At 56.4% G+C, this 20,000-nt stretch overlaps 1 protein-coding gene across 1 annotated transcript in view; it reads right to left on the bottom strand.

Moving 5' to 3' along the window:
- LOC144489837 (cytoplasmic phosphatidylinositol transfer protein 1-like) overlaps positions 1 to 18,362 on the bottom strand; it is a gene marked incomplete at its 5' end in the record, with an annotated part of 37,857 nt that extends 19,495 nt beyond the window's left edge. The window contains 4 exons of the mRNA XM_078207680.1: positions 11,142 to 11,205; positions 13,253 to 13,408; positions 16,888 to 16,980; positions 18,291 to 18,362. Coding sequence (XP_078063806.1) covers positions 11,142 to 11,205; positions 13,253 to 13,408; positions 16,888 to 16,980; positions 18,291 to 18,362 — 385 coding nt within the window. The remainder of the gene's footprint in view (positions 1 to 11,141; positions 11,206 to 13,252; positions 13,409 to 16,887; positions 16,981 to 18,290) is intronic.
- Positions 18,363 to 20,000: the final 1,638 nt, after the last annotated feature.

The following is a 20,000-nucleotide window of genomic DNA, read 5'->3' as shown; positions in this document are numbered from 1 at the left end:
AGAGAGAGAGACAGAGAGGGAGAGGCAGAGAGTTGGAGTAGTGCAAAGGTCTCAGACGGTTGTAGGTCATTACAGAAATTGGGAGGGAGAGTGTGAGTGTCTCTGGAGGGATATGAACAGGGAGGAGTTGATATTTACAATGAAGATATGTTTGGATTGGAGCCGGTGAAGGTCGGTGTCAACTGGCTCAACATCCTGGGGGTTACCATTGACCAGACACTGAACCAGACCCAGCCGTATAAATACTGTGGCTCCCAGAGCAGGTCAGAGGCTGGGAATCCTGCGGAGAGTAACTCACCTCCTGACTCCCCCCAAAGCCTGTCCACCATCCACAAGGACACAAGTCAGGAGTGGGATGGAATATTCTCCACTTGCCTGGATGAGTGCGGCTCCCAACAACACTCGAGAAGCTCAACACCACCCAGGACAAAGCAGCCCCCGCTCGATCGACACACTAACCCCCACCTTCAACACTCACTCCCTCCACCACCGACGCACAGAGGCAGCCGTGTGTACCATCTACAAGATGCACTGCAGCAACTCACCAAGGCTCCTTCAACAGCACCTTCCAAACCCACCACCTCTACCACCTAGAAGGACAAGGGCAGCAGACACATGGGGAACACCCCCACCTGCAAGCTCCCCCTCCGAGCCCCACACACACCATCCTGACTTGGAAATATATCGGCCGTTCCTTCACTGTCGCTGGGGTCAAAATCCTGGAACTCCCTCCCTAACAGCACTGTGGGTGTACCTACACCACACGGGACTGACTGATGTCCAATAACAATCCTGGAACTCCCTCCCTAACAGCACTGTGGGTGTACCTACACCACACGGACTGACTGATGTCCAATAACAATCCTGGAACTCCCTCCCTAACAGCACTGTGGGTGTACCTACACCACACGGGCCTGACTGATGTCCAATAACAATCCTGGAACTCCCTCCCTAGCAGCACTGTGGGTGTACCTACACCACACGGGACTGACTGATGTCCAGTAACAATCCTGGAACTCCCTCCCTAACAGCACTGTGGGTGTACCTACACCACACGGGACTGACTGATGTCCAATAATAATCCTGGAACTCCCTCCCTAGCAGCACTGTGGATGTACCTACACCACACGGGACTGACTGATGTCCAATAGCAATCCTGGAACTCCCTCCCTAACAGCACTGTGGGTGTACCGACACCACACGGACTGACTGATGTCCAATAACAACCCTGGATCTCCCTCCCTAACAGCACTGTGGGTGTACCTACACCACACGGGACTGCAGTGGGTTGAAGATGGCGACTCACCCACCACCTTCTCAAGGGGCAATGAGGGATGGGTAATAAATGCTGGGTCCGGCCAGTGACACCCACACCCCCGGGCTGTCAGCCAGGATTATGGAGCTCAAATCCTAGAGAAAATCTCCATTACAAGGGAGGAAGTGTTAGGTTTGTTAGAGAATATAAAGACTGACAAATCCCCAGGGCCTGATGGAATCTATCCAAGGCTGCTCAGGGAGACGAGAGATGAAATCGCTGGGCCTCTGACGCAAATCTTTGTCTCGTCACTGGACACAGGTGAGGTCCCAGAGGATTGGAGGATAGCTAATGCGGTCCCGTTATTTAAGAAGGGTAGGAAGGATAACCCGGTTAATTATAGGCCGGTGAGCTTGACGTCCGTGGTGGGGAAGTTGTTGGAGAAGATTCTTAGAGATAGGATGTATGCGCATTTAGAAAGGAATAAACTCATTAACGATAGTCAGCATGGTTTTGTGAGAGGGAGGTCATGCCTCACTAACCTGGTGGAGTTTTTTGAAGAAGTGACCAGAATGGTTGACGAGGGAAGGGCCGTGGATGTCGTCTATATGGACTTTAGTAAAGCGTTTGACAAAGTCCCTCATGGTAGGCTGGTGCAAAAGGTTGGATGTCATGGGATAAAGGGGGAGGTGACTAGATGGGTGGAGAACTGGCTTGGTCACAGAAGACAGAGGGTGGTAGTGGAAGGGTCTTTTTCCGGCTGGAGGCCTGTGACTAGTGGTGTTCCGCAGGGCTCTGTATTGGGACCTCTGCTGTTTGTGATTTATATACACGATCTGGAAGAAGGTGTAACTGGGGTGATCAGTAAGTTTGCGGACGACACAAAATTGGCAGGACTTGCAGATAGTGAGGAACATTGTCAGAAGCTACAGAAGGATATAGATAGGCTGGAAATTTGGGGAAAGAAATGGCTGATGGAGTTCAATCCTGATAAATGCGAAGTGATCCATTTTGGTAGAAATAATGTAGGGAGGAGCTATACGATAAATGGCAGAACCAAAAAGGGTGTAGCTACGCAGAGGGACCTGGGTGTGCAAGTCCACAGATCCTTGAAGGTGATGTCACAGGTGGAGAAGGTGGTGAAGAAGGCATAGGGCATGCTTGCCTTTATAGGACGGGGCATAGAGTATAAAAGTTGGGGTCTGATGTTGCAGATGTATAGAACGTTGGTTCGGCCGCATTTGGAACACTGCGTCCAATTCTGGTCGCCACACTACCAGAAGGACGTGGAGGCTTTGGAGAGAGTGCAGAGGAGGTTTACCGGGATGTTGCCTGGTATGGAGGGGCTTAGTTATGAGGAGAGATTGGGTAAACTGGGGTTGTTCTCACTGGAAAGACGGAGGATGAGGGGAGACTTAATAGAGGTGTATAAAATTATGAAAGGCATAGATAGGGTGAACGGTGGGAAGCTTTTCCCCGGGTCGGTGGTGACGTTCACGAGGGGTCATAGGTTTAAGGTGAGGGGGGGGAGGTTTAACACAGATATCAGAAGGACATATTTTACACAGAGGGTGGTGGGGGCCTGGAATGCGCTGCCGGGCAAGGTGGTGGAGGCGGACACACTGGGAACGTTTAAGACTTATCTAGACAGCTATATGAACGGAGTGGGAATGGAGGGATACAAAAGAATGGTCTAGTTTGGACCAGGGAGCGGCACGGGCTTGGAGGGCCGAAGGGCCTGTTCCTGTGCTGTATTGTTCTTTGTTCGTTGTTTGACCCTCTGACAGTGCGGCACTCCCTCAGTACTGACCCTCTGACAGTGCAGCACTCCCTCAGCACTGACCCTCTGACAGTGCAGCACTCCCTCAGTACTGACGCTCTGACAGTGCTGCACTCCCTCAGTACTGACCCTCTGACAGTGCGGCACTCCCTCAGCACTGACCCTCTGACAGTGCGGCACTCCCTCAGTACTGACCCTCTGACAGTGCGGCACTCCCTCAGCACTGACCCTCTGACAGTGCGGCACTCCCTCAGTACTGACCCTCTGACAGTGCGGCACTCCCTCAGCACTGACCCTCTGACAGTGCGGCACTCCCTCAGCACTGACCCTCTGACAGTGCGGCACTCCCTCAGCACTGACCCTCTGACAGTGCGGCACTCCCTCAGCACTGACCCTCTGACAGTGCGGCACTCCCTCAGCACTGACCCTCTGACAGTGCGGCACTCCCTCAGTACTGACCCTCTGACAGTGCGGCACTCCCTCAGTACTGACCCTCTGACAGTGCAGCACTCCCTCAGTACTGACCCTCTGACAGTGCGGCACTCCCTCAGCACTGACCCTCTGACAGTGTGGCACTCCCTCAGTACTGACCCTCTGACAGTGCGGCACTCCCTCAGTACTGACCCTCTGACAGTGCGGCACTCCCTCAGTACTGACCCTCTGACAGTGCGGCACTCCCTCAGTACTGACCCTCTGACAGTGCGGCACTCCCTCAGTACTGACCCTCTGACAGTGCGGCACTCCCTCAGTACTGACCCTCTGACAGTGCGGCACTCCCTCAGTACTGACCCTCTGACAGTGCGGCACTCCCTCAGTACTGACCCTCTGACAGTGCGGCACTCCCTCAGTACTGACCCTCTGACAGTGCGGCACTCCCTCAGTACTGACCCTCTGACAGTGCTGCACTCCCTCAGTACTGACCCTCTGACAGTGCTGCACTCCCTCAGTACTGACCCTCTGACAGTGCTGCACTCCCTCAGCACTGACCCTCTGACAGTGCAGCACTCCCTCAGTACTGACCCTCTGACAGTGCGGCACTCCCTCAGCGCTGACCCTCTGACAGTGCAGCACTCCCTCAGTACTGACCCTCTGACAGTGCGGCATTCCCTCAGTACTGACCATCTGACAGTGCGGCACTCCCTCAGCGCTGACCCTCTGACAGTGCGGCATTCCCTCAGTACTGACCCTCTGACAGTGCAGCACTCCCTCAGCGCTGACCTCTGACAGTGCGGCACTCCCTCAGTACTGACCCTCTGACAGTGCTGCACTCCCTCAGTACTGACCCTCTGACAGTGCGGCACTCCCTCAGTACTGACCCTCTGACAGTGCGGCACTCCCTCAGTACTGAACCTCTGACAGTGCAAAACTCCCTCAGTACTGACCCTCTGACAGTGCGGCACTCCCTCAGTACTGACCCTCTGACAGTGCGGCACTCCCTCAGCACTGACCCTCTGACAGTGCGGCACTCCCTCAGTACTGACCCTCTGACAGTGCGGCGCTCCCTCAGTACTGACCCTCTGACAGTGCAGCACTCCCTCAGCACTGACCCTCTGACAGTGCAGCACTCCCTCAGCACTGACCCTCTGACAGTGCGGCACTCCCTCAGCACTGACCCCCTGACAGTGCAGCACTCCCACAGTACTGACCCTCTGACAGTGCAGCACTCCCTCAGTACTGACCCTCTGACAGTGCGGCACTCCCTCAGTACTGACCCTCTGACAGTGCGGCACTCCCTCAGCACTGACCCTCTGACAGTGCGGCACTCCCTCAGTACTGACCCTCTGACAGTACGGCACTCCCTCAGCACTGACCCTCTGACAGTGCGGCACTCCCTCAGTACTGACCCTCCGACAGTGCATCACTCCCTCAGTACTGACCTTCCGACAGTGCAGCACTCACTCAGCACTGACCCTCCGACAGTGCGGCACTCTCTCAGTACTGACCCTCTGACAGTGCAGCACTCCCTCAGCACTGACCCTCTGACAGTGCGGCACACCCTCAGCACTGACCCTCTGACAGTGCAGCACTCCCTCAGTACTGACCCTCTGACAGTGCAGCACTCCCTCAGTACTGACCCTCTGACAGTGCGGCACTCCCTCAGTACTGACCCTCTGACAGTGAGGCACTCCCTCAGTACTGACCCTCTGACAGTGCGGCACTCCCTCAGTACTGACCCTCTGACAGTGCGGCACTCCCTCAGTACTGACCCTCTGACAGTGCGGCACTCCCTCAGTACTGACCCTCTAACAGTGCGGCACTCCCTCAGTACTGACCCTCTGACAGTGCAGCACTCCCTCAGCACTGACCCTCTGACAGTGCGGCACTCCCTCAGCACTGACCTTCTGACAGTGCGGCACTCCCTCAGTACTGACCCTCTGACAGTGCGGCACTCCCTCAGTACTGACCCTCTGACAGTGCAGCACTCCCTCAGTACTGACCCTCTGACAGTGCGGCACTCCCTCAGTACTGACCCTCTGACAGTGCGGCACTCCCTGAGTACTGACCCTCTGACAGTGCGGCACTCCCTCAGTACTGACCCTCTGACAGTGCGGCACTCCCTCAGTACTGACCCTCTGACAGTGCGGCACTCCCTCAGCACTGACCCTCTGACAGTGCGGCACTCCCTCAGTACTGACCCTCTGACAGTGCGGCACTCCCTCAGTACTGAACCTCTGACAGTGCGGCACTCCCTCAGGACTGACCCTCTGACAGTGCGGCACTCCCTCAGTACTGACTCTCTGACAGTGCGGCACTCCCTCAGGACTGACCCTCTGACAGTGCGGCACTCCCTCAGGACTGACCCTCTGACAGTGCGGCACTCCCTCAGGACTGACCCTCTGACAGTGCGGCACTCCCTCAGTACTGACCCTCTGACAGTGCGGCACTCCCTCAGTACTGACCCTCTGACAGTGCGGCACTCCCTCAGTACTGACCCTCTGACAGTGCGGCACTCCCTCAGTACTGACCCTCTGACAGTGCGGCACTCCCTCAGTACTGACCCTCTGACAGTGCGGCACTCCCTCAGTACTGACCCTCTGACAGTGCGGCACTCCCTCAGCACTGACCCTCTGACAGTGCGGCACTCCCTCAGTACTGACCCTCTGACAGTGCGGCACTCCCTCAGTACTGACTCTCTGACAATGCGGCACTCCCTCAGTACTGACCCTCTGACAGTGTGGCACTCCCTCAGCACTGACTCTCTGACAATGCGGCACTCCCTCAGTACTGACCCTCTGACAGTGCGGCACTCCCTCAGTACTGACCCTCTGACAGTGCGGCACACCCTCAGTACTGACCCTCTGACAGTGCGGCACTCCCTGAGTACTGACCCTCTGACAGTGCAGCACTCCCTCAGTACTGACCCTCTGACAATGCGGCACTCCCTCAGTACTGACCCTCTGACAGTGCAGCACTCCCTCAGCACTGACCTTCTGACAGTGCGGCACTCCCTCAGTACTGACCCTCTGACAGTGCGGCACTCCCTCAGTACTGACCCTCTGACAGTGCGGCACTCCCTCAGTACTGACCCTCTGACAGTGCGGCACTCCCTCAGTACTGACTCTCTGACAGTGCGGCACTCCCTCAGTACTGACCCTCTGACAGTGCGGCACTCCCTCAGTACTGACCCTCCGACAGTGCATCACTCCCTCAGTACTGACCTTCCGACAGTGCGGCACTCACTCAGTACTGACCCTCTGACAGTGCAGCACTCCCTCAGTACTGACCCTCCGACAGTGCGGCACTCTCTCAGTACTGACCCTCTGACAGTGCAGCACTCCCTCAGTACTGACCCTCTGACAGTGCGGCCCTCCCTCAGTACTGACCCTCTGACAGTGCGGCACTCCCTCAGCACTGACCCTCTGACAGTGCGGCACACCCTCAGCACTGACCCTCTGACAGTGCAGCACTCCCTCAGTACTGACCCTCTGACAGTGCAGCACTCCCTCAGTACTGACCCTCTGACAGTGCGGCACTCCCTCAGTACTGACCCCCTGACAGTGCGGCACTCCCTCAGTACTGACCCTCTGACAGTGCGGCACTCCCTCAGTACTGACCCTCTGACAGTGCGGCCCTCCCTCAGTACTGACCCTCTGACAGTGCGGCACTCCCTCAGCACTGACCCTCTGACAGTGCGGCGCTCCCTCAGTACTGACCCTCTGACAGTGCGGCACTCCCTCAGTACTGACCCTCTGACAGTGCAGCACTCCCTCAGTACTGACCCTCTGACAGTGCGGCACTCCCTCAGTACTGACCCCCTGACAGTGCGGCACTCCCTCAGTACTGACCCTCTGACAGTGCGGCACTCCCTCAGTACTGACCCTCTGACAGTGCGGCACTCCCTCAGTATTGACCCTCTGACAGTGCGGCACTCCCTCAGTACTGACCCTCTGACAGTGCGGCACTCCCTGAGTACTGACCCTCTGACAGTGCGGCACTCCCTCAGTACTGACCTTCTGACAGTGCGGCACTCCCTCAGTACTGACCCTCTGACAGTGCGGCACTCCCTCAGCACTGACCCTCTGACAGTGCGGCACTCCCTCAGTACTGACCCTCTGACAGTGCGGCACTCCCTCAGTACTGAACCTCTGACAGTGCGGCACTCCCTCAGGACTGACCCTCTGACAGTGCGGCACTCCCTCAGTACTGACTCTCTGACAGTGCGGCACTCCCTCAGGACTGACCCTCTGACAGTGCGGCACTCCCTCAGGACTGACCCTCTGACAGTGCGGCACTCCCTCAGGACTGACCCTCTGACAGTGCGGCACTCCCTCAGTACTGACCCTCTGACAGTGCGGCACTCCCTCAGTACTGACCCTCTGACAGTGCGGCACTCCCTCAGTACTGACCCTCTGACAGTGCGGCACTCCCTCAGCACTGACCCTCTGACAGTGCGGCACTCCCTCGGTACTGACCCTCTGACAGTGCGGCACTCCCTCAGTACTGAACCTCTGACAGTGCGGCACTCCCTCAGGACTGACCCTCTGACAGTGCGGCACTCCCTCAGGACTGACCCTCTGACAGTGCGGCACTCCCTGAGTACTGACCCTCTGACAGTGCGGCACTCCCTCAGCACTGACCCTCTGACAGTGCGGCACTCCCTCAGTACTGACCCTCTGACAGTGCGGCACTCCCTCAGTACTGACCCTCTGACAGTGCGGCACTCCCTCAGTACTGACCCTCTGACAGTGCGGCACTCCCTCAGCACTGACTCTCTGACAATGCGGCACTCCCTCAGTACTGACCCTCTGACAGTGCGGCACTCCCTCAGTACTGACCCTCTGACAGTGCGGCACTCCCTCAGTACTGACCCTCTGACAGTGCGGCACTCCCTGAGTACTGACCCTCTGACAGTGCGGCACTCCCTCAGTACTGACCCTCTGACAGTGCAGCACTCCCTCAGCACTGACCCTCTGACAGTGCGGCACTCCCTCAGTACTGACCCTCTGACAGTGCGGCACTCCCTCAGTACTGACTCTCTGACAGTGCGGCACTCCCTCAGTACTGACCCTCTGACAGTGCGGCACTCCCTCAGCACTGACCCTCTGACAGTGCGGCACTCCCTCAGCACTGACCCTCTGACAGTGCGGCACTCCCTCAGTACTGACCCTCTGACAGTGCGGCACTCCCTCAGTACTGACCCTCTGACAGTGCGGCACTCCCTCAGTACTGACCCTCTGACAGTGCGGCACTCCCTCAGTACTGACCCTCTGACAGTGCGGCACTCCCTCAGTACTGACCCTCTGACAGTGCGGCACTCCCTCAGCACTGACCCTCTGACAGTGCGGCACTCTCTCAGTACTGACCCTCTGACAGTGCGGCACTCCCTCAGCACTGACCCACTGACAGTGCGGCACTCCCTCAGCACTGACCCTCTGACAGTGCGGCACTCCCTCAGTACTGACCCTCTGACAGTGCGGCACTCCCTCAGTACTGACCCTCTGACAGTGCGGCACTCCCTCAGTACTGACCCTCTGACAGTGCGGCACTCCCTCAGTACTGACCCTCTGACAGTGCGGCACTCCCTCAGCACTGACCCACTGACAGTGCGGCACTCCCTCAGTACTGACCCTCTGACAGTGCGGCACTCCCTCAGTACTGACCCTCTGACAGTGCGGCACTCCCTCAGTACTGACCCTCTGACAGTGCGGCACTCCCTCAGTACTGACCCTCTGACAGTGCGGCACTCCCTCAGTACTGACCCTCTGACAGTGCGGCACTCCCTCAGTACTGACCCTCTGACAGTGCGGCGCTCCCTCAGTACTGACCCTCTGACAGTGCGGCACTCCCTCAGTACTGACCCTCTGACAGTGCGGCACTCCCTCAGTACTGACCCTCTGACAGTGCGGCACTCCCTCAGGACTGGCACCGGGGGGCAGTGTTGCCCTCGAAGCTGGAACCTCCCCCGCTGTGCTGTGACAGGGCCAAGTCGTGTTTGAGCGGAATGCACTCAATGTTTCTGGAACTTTCTCTGGCTTGTCAGAATGTGAAAGCGACGTTGGGAGGAACAGGCTGAACCAGCTTCTGACTGTCAACTGGTCTCAACCGACACAAACGTTATCTCTCGTTTCTCATGCGTGTCTCATCATCTCAGTCTGAAATTCCTGACGCCTGTGTGATGTGGGTTGCTCTGCGTGATTGTTTGGAACGAGAAGACGTAATTGACGTTGGCAGAGTCGATTCAAAGCAATCTCCAAGTTCCCTTTTTGTTTTTCTATCTCGGTGCGCTGCGACAGAGTGAGAACTTCCGCTCAGCTTGATGTTGAACAATGGGACCTGTCAGTCTGCCCGGTTAGTTTCACTTTCAACTTTGCCTGCATTGCGACGAGATATTCATCTTCTGAAAGCATTACTGGGGTTTGCAAAAAACACGAAGCTGTCACTGAAGAACCGGGGGCCACATTGAAAAGAGGAAGTGATTGCATCTCTGTTTGGACCAGCTCACCAACGGAAATGGCAGAACCCTTAAGAGTATTGATAGGCAGAGGGATCTGGGTGTACAGGTACACAGGTCACTGAAAGTGGCAACGCAGGTGGAGAAGGGAGTCAAGAAGGCATACGGCATGCTTGCCTTCATCGGCCGGGGCATTGAGTTTAAAAATTGGCAAGTCATGTTGCAGCTTTATAGAACCTTAGTTAGGCCGCACTTGGAATATAGTGTTCAATTCTGGTCGCCACACTACCAGAAGGATGTGGAGGCTTTGGAGAGGGTACAGAAAAGATTTACCAGGATGTTGCCTGGTATGGAGGGCATTAGATATGAGGAGAGGTTGGAGAAACTTGGTTTGTTCTCACTGGAGCGACGGAGGTTGAGGGGAGACCTGATAGAAGTCTACAGGATTATGAGAGGCATGGACAGAGTGGATAGTCAGAAGCTTTACCCCAGGGTGGAAGAGTCAATTACTAGGGGGCACAGGTTTAAGGTGCGAGGGGCAAGGTTTAAAGGAGATGTACGAGGCAGATTTTTTACACAGAGGGTGGTGGGTGCCTGGAACTCGCTGCCGGGGGAGGGAGTGGAAGCGGATACGGTAGTGAGTTTTAAGGGGTGTCTTGACAAATCCATGAATAGGATGGGAATAGAGGGATATGGTCCCCGGAAGGATAGGGGGTTTAGTTCAGTGGGGCAGCACGGTCGGTGCAGGATTGGAGGGCCGAAGTGCCTGTTCCTGTGCTGTAATTTTCTTTGTTCTTTGTTCTCTCTCTCTGTCTCTGCACTGCAGGGATTCTCTGATTCGATGACTCCCCCAAAGCCTGTCCACCATCCACAAGGACACAAGTCAGGAGTGGGATGGAATACTCTCCACTCTTGCCTGGATCAGTGCGGCTCCCAACAACACTCGAGAAGCTCAACACCATCCAGGACAAAGCAGCCCCCGCTCGATCGACACGCTAACCCCCACCTTCAACACTCACTCCCTCCACCACCGACACACAGAGGCAGCCGTGTGTACCATCTACAAGATGCACTGCAGCGACTCACCAAGGCTCCTTCAACAGCACCTTCCAAACCCACCACCTCTACCAACGAGAAGGACAAGGGCAGCAGACACATGGGGAACACCCCCACCTGCCAGCTCCCCCTCCGAGCCCCACACACACCATCCTTACCAATCCACTCATCAATCCAGGCGAATGCTTCCCGATGACCCACAAGGAGAATATCTCGGATATTCTAAGAAAAATAGAACAGAACAGCACGGGGTTAGATACAGAGTAAAACTCCCTCTGCACTGTCCCCATCAAACACACCCAGCACAGGTACAGCACGGGGTCAGATACAGAGTAAAGCTCCCTCTACACTGTCCCCATCAAACACTCCCAGGACAGGTACAGCACGGGGTTAGATACAGTGTAAAGCTCCCTCGACATTGTCCCCATCAAACACTCCCAGGACAGGTACAGCACGGGGTTAGATACAGAGTAAAGCTCCCTCTACATTGTCCCCATCAAACACTCCCAGGACAGGGACAGCACGGGGTTAGATACATAGTAAAGCTCCCTCTACACTGTCCCCATCAAACACTCCCAGGACAGGTACAGCACGGGGTTAGATACAGAGTAAAGCTCCCTCCACACTGTCCCAATCAAACACTCCCAGGACAGGTACAGCATGGGGTTAGATACAGAGTAAAGCTCTCTCCACACTGTCCCCATCAAACACTCCCAGGACAGGTACAGCACGGGTTAGATACAGTGTAAAGCTCCCTCTACACTGTCCCCCATCAAACACTCCCAGGACAGGTACAGCACGGGGTTAGATCCAGAGTAAAGCTCCCTCTACACTGTCCCCACCAAACATTCCCAGGACAGGTACAGCACGGGGTTAGATCCAGAGTAAAGCTCCCTCTACACTGTCCCCATCAAACACGCCCAGGACAGGTACAGCACGGGGTTAGATACAGAGTAAAGCTCCCTCTACACTGTCCCCATCAAACACTCCCAGGACAGGTACAGCACGGGGTTAGATACAGAGTAAAGCTCCCTCTACACTGTCCCCCATCAAACACGCCCAGGACAGGTACAGCACGGGGTTAGATACAGAGTAAAGCTCCCTCTGCACTGTCCCCAGCAAACACTCCCAGGACAGGTACAGCACGGGGTTAGATACAGAGTAAAGCTCCCTCTACACTGTCCCCCATCAAACACGCCCAGGACAGGTACAGCACGGGGTTAGATACAGAGTAAAGCTCCCTCCACACTGTCCCCATCAAACACTCCCAGGACAGGTACAGCACGGGGTTAGATACAGAGTAAAGCTCCCTCTACACTGTCCCCATCAAACACTCCCAGGACAGGTACAGCACGGGGTTAGATACAGAGTAAAGCTCCCTCTACACTGTCCCCATCAAACACTCCCAGGACAGGTACAGCACGGGGTTAGATACAGAGTAAAGCTCCCTCTACACTGTCCCCATCAAACACTCCCAGGACAGGGACAGCACAGGGTTAGATACAGAGTAAAGCTCCCTCTACACTGTCCCCCATCAAACACTCCCAGGACAGGTACAGCACGGGGTTAGATACAGAGTAAAGCTCCCTCCGCACTTGAAATGTACCTCTGCTGTTTACCTCGATCCTGTTTCTGTGGAAGCGACTCACACATTCTCCCCACTCCCCGTGGGAGCGAGTCCCACATTCTCCCCCACTCCCCGTGAGAGCGAGTCCCACATTCTCCCCACTCCCCGTGGGAGCGAGTCCCACATTCTCCATACTCCCCGTGGGAGTTAGTCCCACATTTTCCCCACTCCCCGTGGGAGTGAGTCCCACATTCTCCATACTCCCCGTGGGAGTGAGTCCCACATTCTCCCCACTCCCCGTGGGAGTGAGTCCCACATTCTCCCCACTCCCCGTGGGAGTGAGTCCCACATTCTCCCCACTCCCCGTGGGAGTGAGTCCCACATTCTCCCCACTCCCCGTGGGAGTGAGTCCCACATTCTCCCCACTCCCCGTGGCAGCGAATCCCACATTCTCCCCACTCCCCGTGGGAGCGAATCCCACATTCTCCGCACCCTCTGGGTGAAGACGTTTCCCGTCTATTCTGCTTCCTGACTGGATTGATGAGTGACTGTCTCGCCTCGATGTGCGCCCCTCGATCTGGTCTCACCTCCAAGCGGAAACACCTCTCTGTCGACCCGATCAAAGTGCCTATTCTTATCTGAGAGACCTTGATGAGATCTCCCCCTCAGCCTGTTGAGTCTTTCCGGATGGTTCTGCCTCACCTTGTGGACTAACTGTTCCACTCTGCTCTGTAATCCATACATCTCAAATTTCACCATCACCAGTTTGTAGGAACACATCACGGGTTTGCTGGTGTCCCTCCAGCTGTCCGTCAGAGGCCCTCGACCTGTCCTCACTGAGCGGAAGATTCTGGGGTCCTGCGTACAGAGGAAGAAGGTTAACTGTGTGTTCCCCTGCTCCATTGCCAACAAGCACTCCGGTTCACCATCACAGAACATAGAACATTACAGCGCAGTACAGGCCCTTCGGCCCTCGATGTTGCGCCGACCAGTGGAACCAATCTAAAGCCCCTCTAATCTACACTATTCCAATATCATCCATATGTTTATCCAATAACCACTTGAACGCTCTCAACGTTGACGAATCCACCACTGCTGCAGGCAGGGCATTCCACGCCCTCACTACTCTCTGAGTAAAGAACCTACCTCTAACATCTGTCCTATATCTCTCACCCCTCAATTTAAAGCTATGTCCCCTCGTGCTAGCCAACACCATCCAAGGAAAAAGGCTCTCACTATCCACCCTATCTAATCCTCTGATCATCTTGTATGCCTCTATTAAGTCACTTCTTAACCTTCTTCTCTCTAACGAAAACAACCTCAAGCCCCTCAGCCTTTCCTCATACGATTTTCCCACCATACCAGGCAACATCCTGGTAAATCTCCTCTGCACCCTTTCCAACACTTTCCACATCTTTCCTATAATACGGTGACCAGAACTGGACGCAAGACTCCAAATGCGGCCACACCAGAGTTTTGTACAGTTGCAGCATGACCTCCTGGCTCCAAAACTCAATCCCTCTACCAATAAAAGCTAACACACCGTACGCCTTCTTAACAACCCTATCAACCTGGGTGCCAACTTTCAGGGATCTATGCACATGGACACCCAGATCCCTCTGTTCATCCACACTACCAAGTATCTTACCATTAGCCCAGTAATCTGTATTCCTGTTACTCCTTCCAAAGTGAATCACCTCACACTTTTCCGCATTAAACTCCATTTGCCACCTCTCAGCCCAGCTCTGCAGCTTATCTATGTCCCTCTGTAACCTGCCACTTCCCTCCACACTGTCTACAACTCCACCGACTTTAGTGTCATCCGCAAATTTACTAATCCATCCTTCCACGCCCTCATCCAAGTCATTAATAAAAATGACAAACAGCAGTGGCCCCAAAACAGATCCTTGCGGTACACCACTAGTAACTGAACTCCAGGATGAATATTTCCCATCAACCACCACCCTCTGTTTTCTTACAGCTAGCCAATTCCTGATCCAAACCACTAAATCACCCTCAATCCCATGTGTCCGTATTTTCTGCAAAAGCTTACCATGGGGAACCTTATCAAACGCTTTGCTGAAATCCATATACACCACATCAACCGCTTTACCCTCATCCACCTCTTTGGTCACCTTCTCAAAGAACTCAATAAGGTTTGTGAGGCACGACCTACCCTTCACAAAACCGTGCTGACTATCCCTAATCAAATTATTCCTTTCCAGGTGATTATAAATCCTATCTCTTATAATCCTTTCCAATACTTTGCCCACAACAGAAGTAAGGCTCACCGGTCTATAATTACCAGGGTTGTCTCTACTCCCCTTCTTGAACAAGGGGACAACATTTGCTATCCTCCAGTCTTCTGGCACTGTTCCTGTAGACAATGACGACACAAAGATCAAAGCCAAAGGCTCTGCAATCTCCTCTCTAGCCTCCCAGAGAATCCTAGGACAAATCCCATCCGGCCCAGGGGACTTATCTATTTTTACCCTTTCCAGAATTGCTAACACCTCCTCCTCATGAACATCAATCCCATCCAGTCCAACAGCCTCCATCTCAGTACTCCCCTCGACAACACTGTCCCTCTCCAGTGTGAATACCGATGAAAAATATTCATTTAGTGCCTCTCCTATCTCTTCAGACTCCACGCACAACTTCCCACTCCTGTCCTTGACTGACCCTAATCTTACCCTAGTCATTCTTTTACTCCTGACATACCTATAGAAAGCTTTAGGGTTTTCCTTGATCCTACCTGCCAAAGACTTCTCATGTCCCCTCCTGGCTCTTCTTAACTCTTTCTTTAGGTCCTTCCTGGCTAACTTGTAACTCTCAAGCGCCCTAACTGAGCCTTCACGTCTCATCTTAACATAAGTCTCCTTCTTCCTCTTCACAAGAGATTCAACTTCTTTAGTGAACCACGGTTCCCTCACATGTCTGCTTCCTCCCTGCCTGACAGGTACATATTTATCAAGGACGCGTAGTAGCTGTTCCTTGAACAAGCTCCACATTACAATTGTGCCCATCCCCTGCAGTTTCCTTCCCCAACCTATGCCAGCTAAATCTCGCCTAATCGCATCATAATTTCCTTTCCCCCAGCTATAACTCTTGCCCTGCGGTATATACCTATCCTTTTCCATTGCTAAGGTAAACGTAATCGAATTGTGGTCACTGTCACCAAAGTGCTCACCTACCTCCAAATCTAACACCTGGCCTGGTTCATTACCCAGTACCAAATCCAATGTGGCCTCGCCTCTTGTTGGTCTATCTACATACTGCGTCAGGAAGCCTTCCTGCACACACTGGACAAAAACCGACCCCTCTAAAGTACTCGAACTATAGATTTTCCAGTCAATATTTGTAAAGTTAAAGTCCCCCAGTACAACGACCCTGCTACTTTCGCTCCTATCCAGAATCATCTTTGCAATCTTTTCCTCTACATCTCTGGAACTTTTCGGAGGTCTATAAAAAAACTCCAACAGGGTGACCTCTCCTTTCCTGTTTCTAACCTCAGCCCAAACTACCTCAGTCGACGAGTCCTCATCAAATGTCCTTTCTGCCATCGTAATACTGTCCTTGACTAACAATGCCACACCTCCCCCTCTTTTACCACCTTCCCTGCACTTACTGAAACATCTAAACCCCGGAACCTGCAACAACCATTCCTGTCCCTGCTCTATCCATGTCTCCGAAATGGCCACAACATCGAAGTCCCAGGTACCAACCCATGTTGCAAGTTCACCCACCTTATTCCGGATGCTTCTGGCGTTGAAGTAGACACACTTCAAACCACCTTCCTGCCTGCCAGTACACTCCTGCGACACTGAAACCTTATCCATGACCTCACTCCTCTCAACCTCCTGTACACTGGAGCTACAATTCAGGTACCCATCCCCCTGCTGAATTAGTTTAAATTCTCCCGAAGAGCATTAGCAAATTTCCCCCCCAGGATATTGGTACCCCTCTGGTTCAGGTGCAGACCATCCTGTTTGTAGAGGTCCCACCTACCCCAGAAAGAGCCCCAATTGTCCAGGTATCTGAATCCCTCCCTCCTGCACCATCGGGTTAGGAGTTAGGGCTGAGGGTTAAAGGTTAGAGGTTAGTGTTCATGTTCAAGTGTCAGGGTTAAGGTAAAGGGTCATGGGTTAGGGTTAGAGTTCGAGTTAAGCTCAGGGTTAAATGGGGTGAGGGGTTAGGAAGGGTTATGAGGAGAGAGAGAGTTGTGAGAATGATGGGGTTGTTGTGGAGAGGGCTAGCACGGGGTGAATGGGCTGAAATGCCTTTGGCTCAGGCCCCCTGGTCTGTGTGTGTGTGGGGACGGAGTGATGTCCACTTACCTCAGCTGCTTTGTAGCATCGTTCGGGGTACGGGTCAGAGAGAATATCGATACAACAAACATCTTCCACTGGAGTCGCCACTCCGTCAAATACCTGACCCACAAACAGAGACACAGTCAGCTTCTCCCTCCCAATGCCCCCCCACCCCCCCCTGTCCCTCTCACCCCACCCCCACCCCCCCTGTCCCTCTCACCCCACCCCCACCCCCCCCGTCCCTCTCCCCCACCTCCCCCCCCCTGTCCCTCTCACCCCACCCCCACCCCCCCCGTCCCTCTCACCCCACCCCCACCCCCCCTGTCCCTCTCACCCCACCCCCACCCCCCCCTGTCCCTCTCACCCCACCCCCACCCCCCCTGTCCCTCTCACCCCACCCCCACCCCCCCCGTCCCTCTCCCCCACCTCCCCCCCCCTGTCCCTCTCACCCCACCCCCACCCCCCCCTGTCCCTCTCACCCCACCCCCACCCCCCCTGTCCCTCTCACCCCACCCCCACCCCCCCTGTCCCTCTCACCCCACCCCCACCCCCCCCGTCCCTCTCCCCCACCTCCCCCCCCCTGTCCCTCTCACCCCACCCCCACCCCCCCCGTCCCTCTCCCCCACCTCCCCCCCCCCTGTCCCTCTCACCCCACCCCCACCCCCCCTGTCCCTCTCCCCCACCTCCCCCCCCCCTGTCCCTCTCACCCCACCCCCACCCCCCCTGTCCCTCTCCCCCACCCCCACCCCCCCGTCCCTCTCCCCCACCTCCCCCCCCCTGTCCCTCTCACCCCACCCCCGCCCGCCCCGTCCCTCTCCCCCACCCCCCCCTGTCCCTCTCACCCCACCCCCACCCCCCCCGTCCCACTCACCCCACCCCCACCCCCCCTGTCCCTCTCACCCCACCCCCCCCGTCCCTCTCCCCCACCTCCCCCCCCCCTGTCCCTCTCACCCCACCCCCGCCCCCCCTGTCCCTCTCACCCCACCCCCACCCCCCCTGTCCCTCTCACCCCACCCCCACCCTCCCTGTCCCTCTCACCCCACCCCCACCCCCCCCCCGTCCCTCTCCCCCACCTCCCCCCCCCTGTCCCTCTCACCCCACCCCCGCCCGCCCCGTCCCTCTCCCCCACCTCCCCCCCACTGTACCTCTCACCCCACCCCCGCCCCCCCTGTCCCTCTCCCCCAACTCCCCCCCATTTCACTCAGACCCCGGGCAGCCTGTCCCCCTATCGGAGGGAGGGGGGATTAACCCCCTCACCCACCTCCCCCCCATTTACACTCAGACCCCGGGCAGCCTGTCCCCCTATCGGAGGGAGGGGGGATTAACCCCCTCACCCACCCCCCCCATTTACACTCAGACACCGGGCAGCCTGTCCCCTATCGGAGGGAGGGGGGGACGGGGGATTAACCGTATCCGCCTCGACAACTTACATTATAATTGGATCCATTGTTATCCTCAAACCGTGTTTCGATTCGGATGGAGAACTTGGGGAGGAAGGAGCACTGCGGATGTGTGAATGAGAGACTGTGTTAATTCAGGAAAAGGCACAAGGTATTCTGACAATGTGACAGCAATCAGCTGGGAAAGGGATGTGTTTAATACTCACTGTGTATTCTGCAGAGTCAGCAAACCCAGACCGAGCGACAGAGACAGAGAGAGACAGAGAGAGAGACAGAGAGAGACTGTCAACAAAGCAAACACCTCCCCGTCTCCCTCAATCCCACCCTCTCCCCGTCTCCCTCAATCCCCACCCTCTCCCCATCTCCCCCAATCCCCACCCTCTCCCCGTCTCCCCCAATCCCCACCCTCTCCCCCAATCCCCACCCTCTCCCCGTCTCCCTCAACCCCCACCCTCTCCCCATCTCCCCCAATCCCCACCCTCTCCCCGTCTCCCTCAATCCCCACCCTCTCCCCGTCTCCCCCAATCCCCACCCTCTCCCCATCTCCCTCAATCCCCACCCTCTCCCCGTCTCCCTCAATCCCCACCCTCTCCCCGTCTCCCTCAATCACCACCCTCTCCCCGTCTCCCCCAATCCCCACCCACTCCCCGTCTCCCCCAAACCCCACTCTCTCCCCGTCTCCCCCAATCCCCCACCCTCTCCCCGTCTCCCCCAATCCCCACCCTCTCCCCGTCTCCCTCAATCCCCACCCTCTCCCTCAATCCCCACCCTCTCCCCGTCTCCCTCAATCCCCACCCTCTCCCTCAATCCCCACCCTCTCCCCGTCTCCCTCAATCCCCACCCTCTCCCCGTCTCCCCCAATCCCCACCCTCTCCCCGTCTCCCTCAATCCCCACCCTCTCCCTCAATACCACCCTCTCCCCGTCTCCCTCAATCCCACCCTCTCCCCATCTCACTCAATCCCCACCCTCTCCCCGTCTCCCCCAATCCCCACCCACTCCCCGTCTCCCTCAATCCCCACCCTCTCCCCGTCTCCCCCAATCCCCACCCACTCCCCGTCTCCCCCAATCCCCACCCTCTCCCCGTCTCCCTCAATCCCTACCCTCTCCCCGTCTCCCCCAATCCCCACCCTCTCCCCGTCTCCCTCAACCCCCACCCTCTCCCCGTCTCCCCCAATCCCCACTCTCTCCCCGTCTCACTCAATCCCCCACCCTCTCCCCGTCTCCCTCAATCCCCACCCTCTCCCCGTCTCCCTCAATCCCCACCTTCTCCCCCAATCCCACCCTCTCCCCGTCTCCCCCAATCCCCACCCTCTCCCCGTCTCCCTCAATCCCCACCCTCTCCCCGTCTCCCCCAATCTCCACCCTCTCCCCGTCTCACTCAATCCCCACCCTCTCACCGTCTCCCCCAATCCCCAACCTCTCCCCGTCTCCCTCAATCCCCACCCTCTCCCCGTCTCCCTCAATCCCCACCCTCTCCCCGTCTCCCTCAATCTCAACCCTCTCCCTCAATCCCACCCTCTCCCCGTCTCGCTCAATCCCACCCTCTCCCCGTCTCCCTCAATCCCACCCTCTCCCCGTCTCCCTCAATCCCCCCCCTCTCCCCGTCTCCCCCAATCCCCACCCTCTCCCTGTCTCCCCCAATCCCCACCCTCTCCCCGTCTCCCCCAATCCCCACCCTCTCCCCGTCTCCCCCAATCCCCACCCTCTCCCCGTCTCCCTCAATCCCACCCTCTCCCCGT

This window comes from Mustelus asterias, unplaced genomic scaffold, assembly GCF_964213995.1.
Source record: "Mustelus asterias unplaced genomic scaffold, sMusAst1.hap1.1 HAP1_SCAFFOLD_2592, whole genome shotgun sequence".
In the NCBI taxonomy this organism is placed as follows: domain Eukaryota; kingdom Metazoa; phylum Chordata; class Chondrichthyes; order Carcharhiniformes; family Triakidae; genus Mustelus; species Mustelus asterias.
Note: the sequence above shows the minus strand (reverse complement) of the source record. Positions and strands in the feature narration are given on the sequence as shown.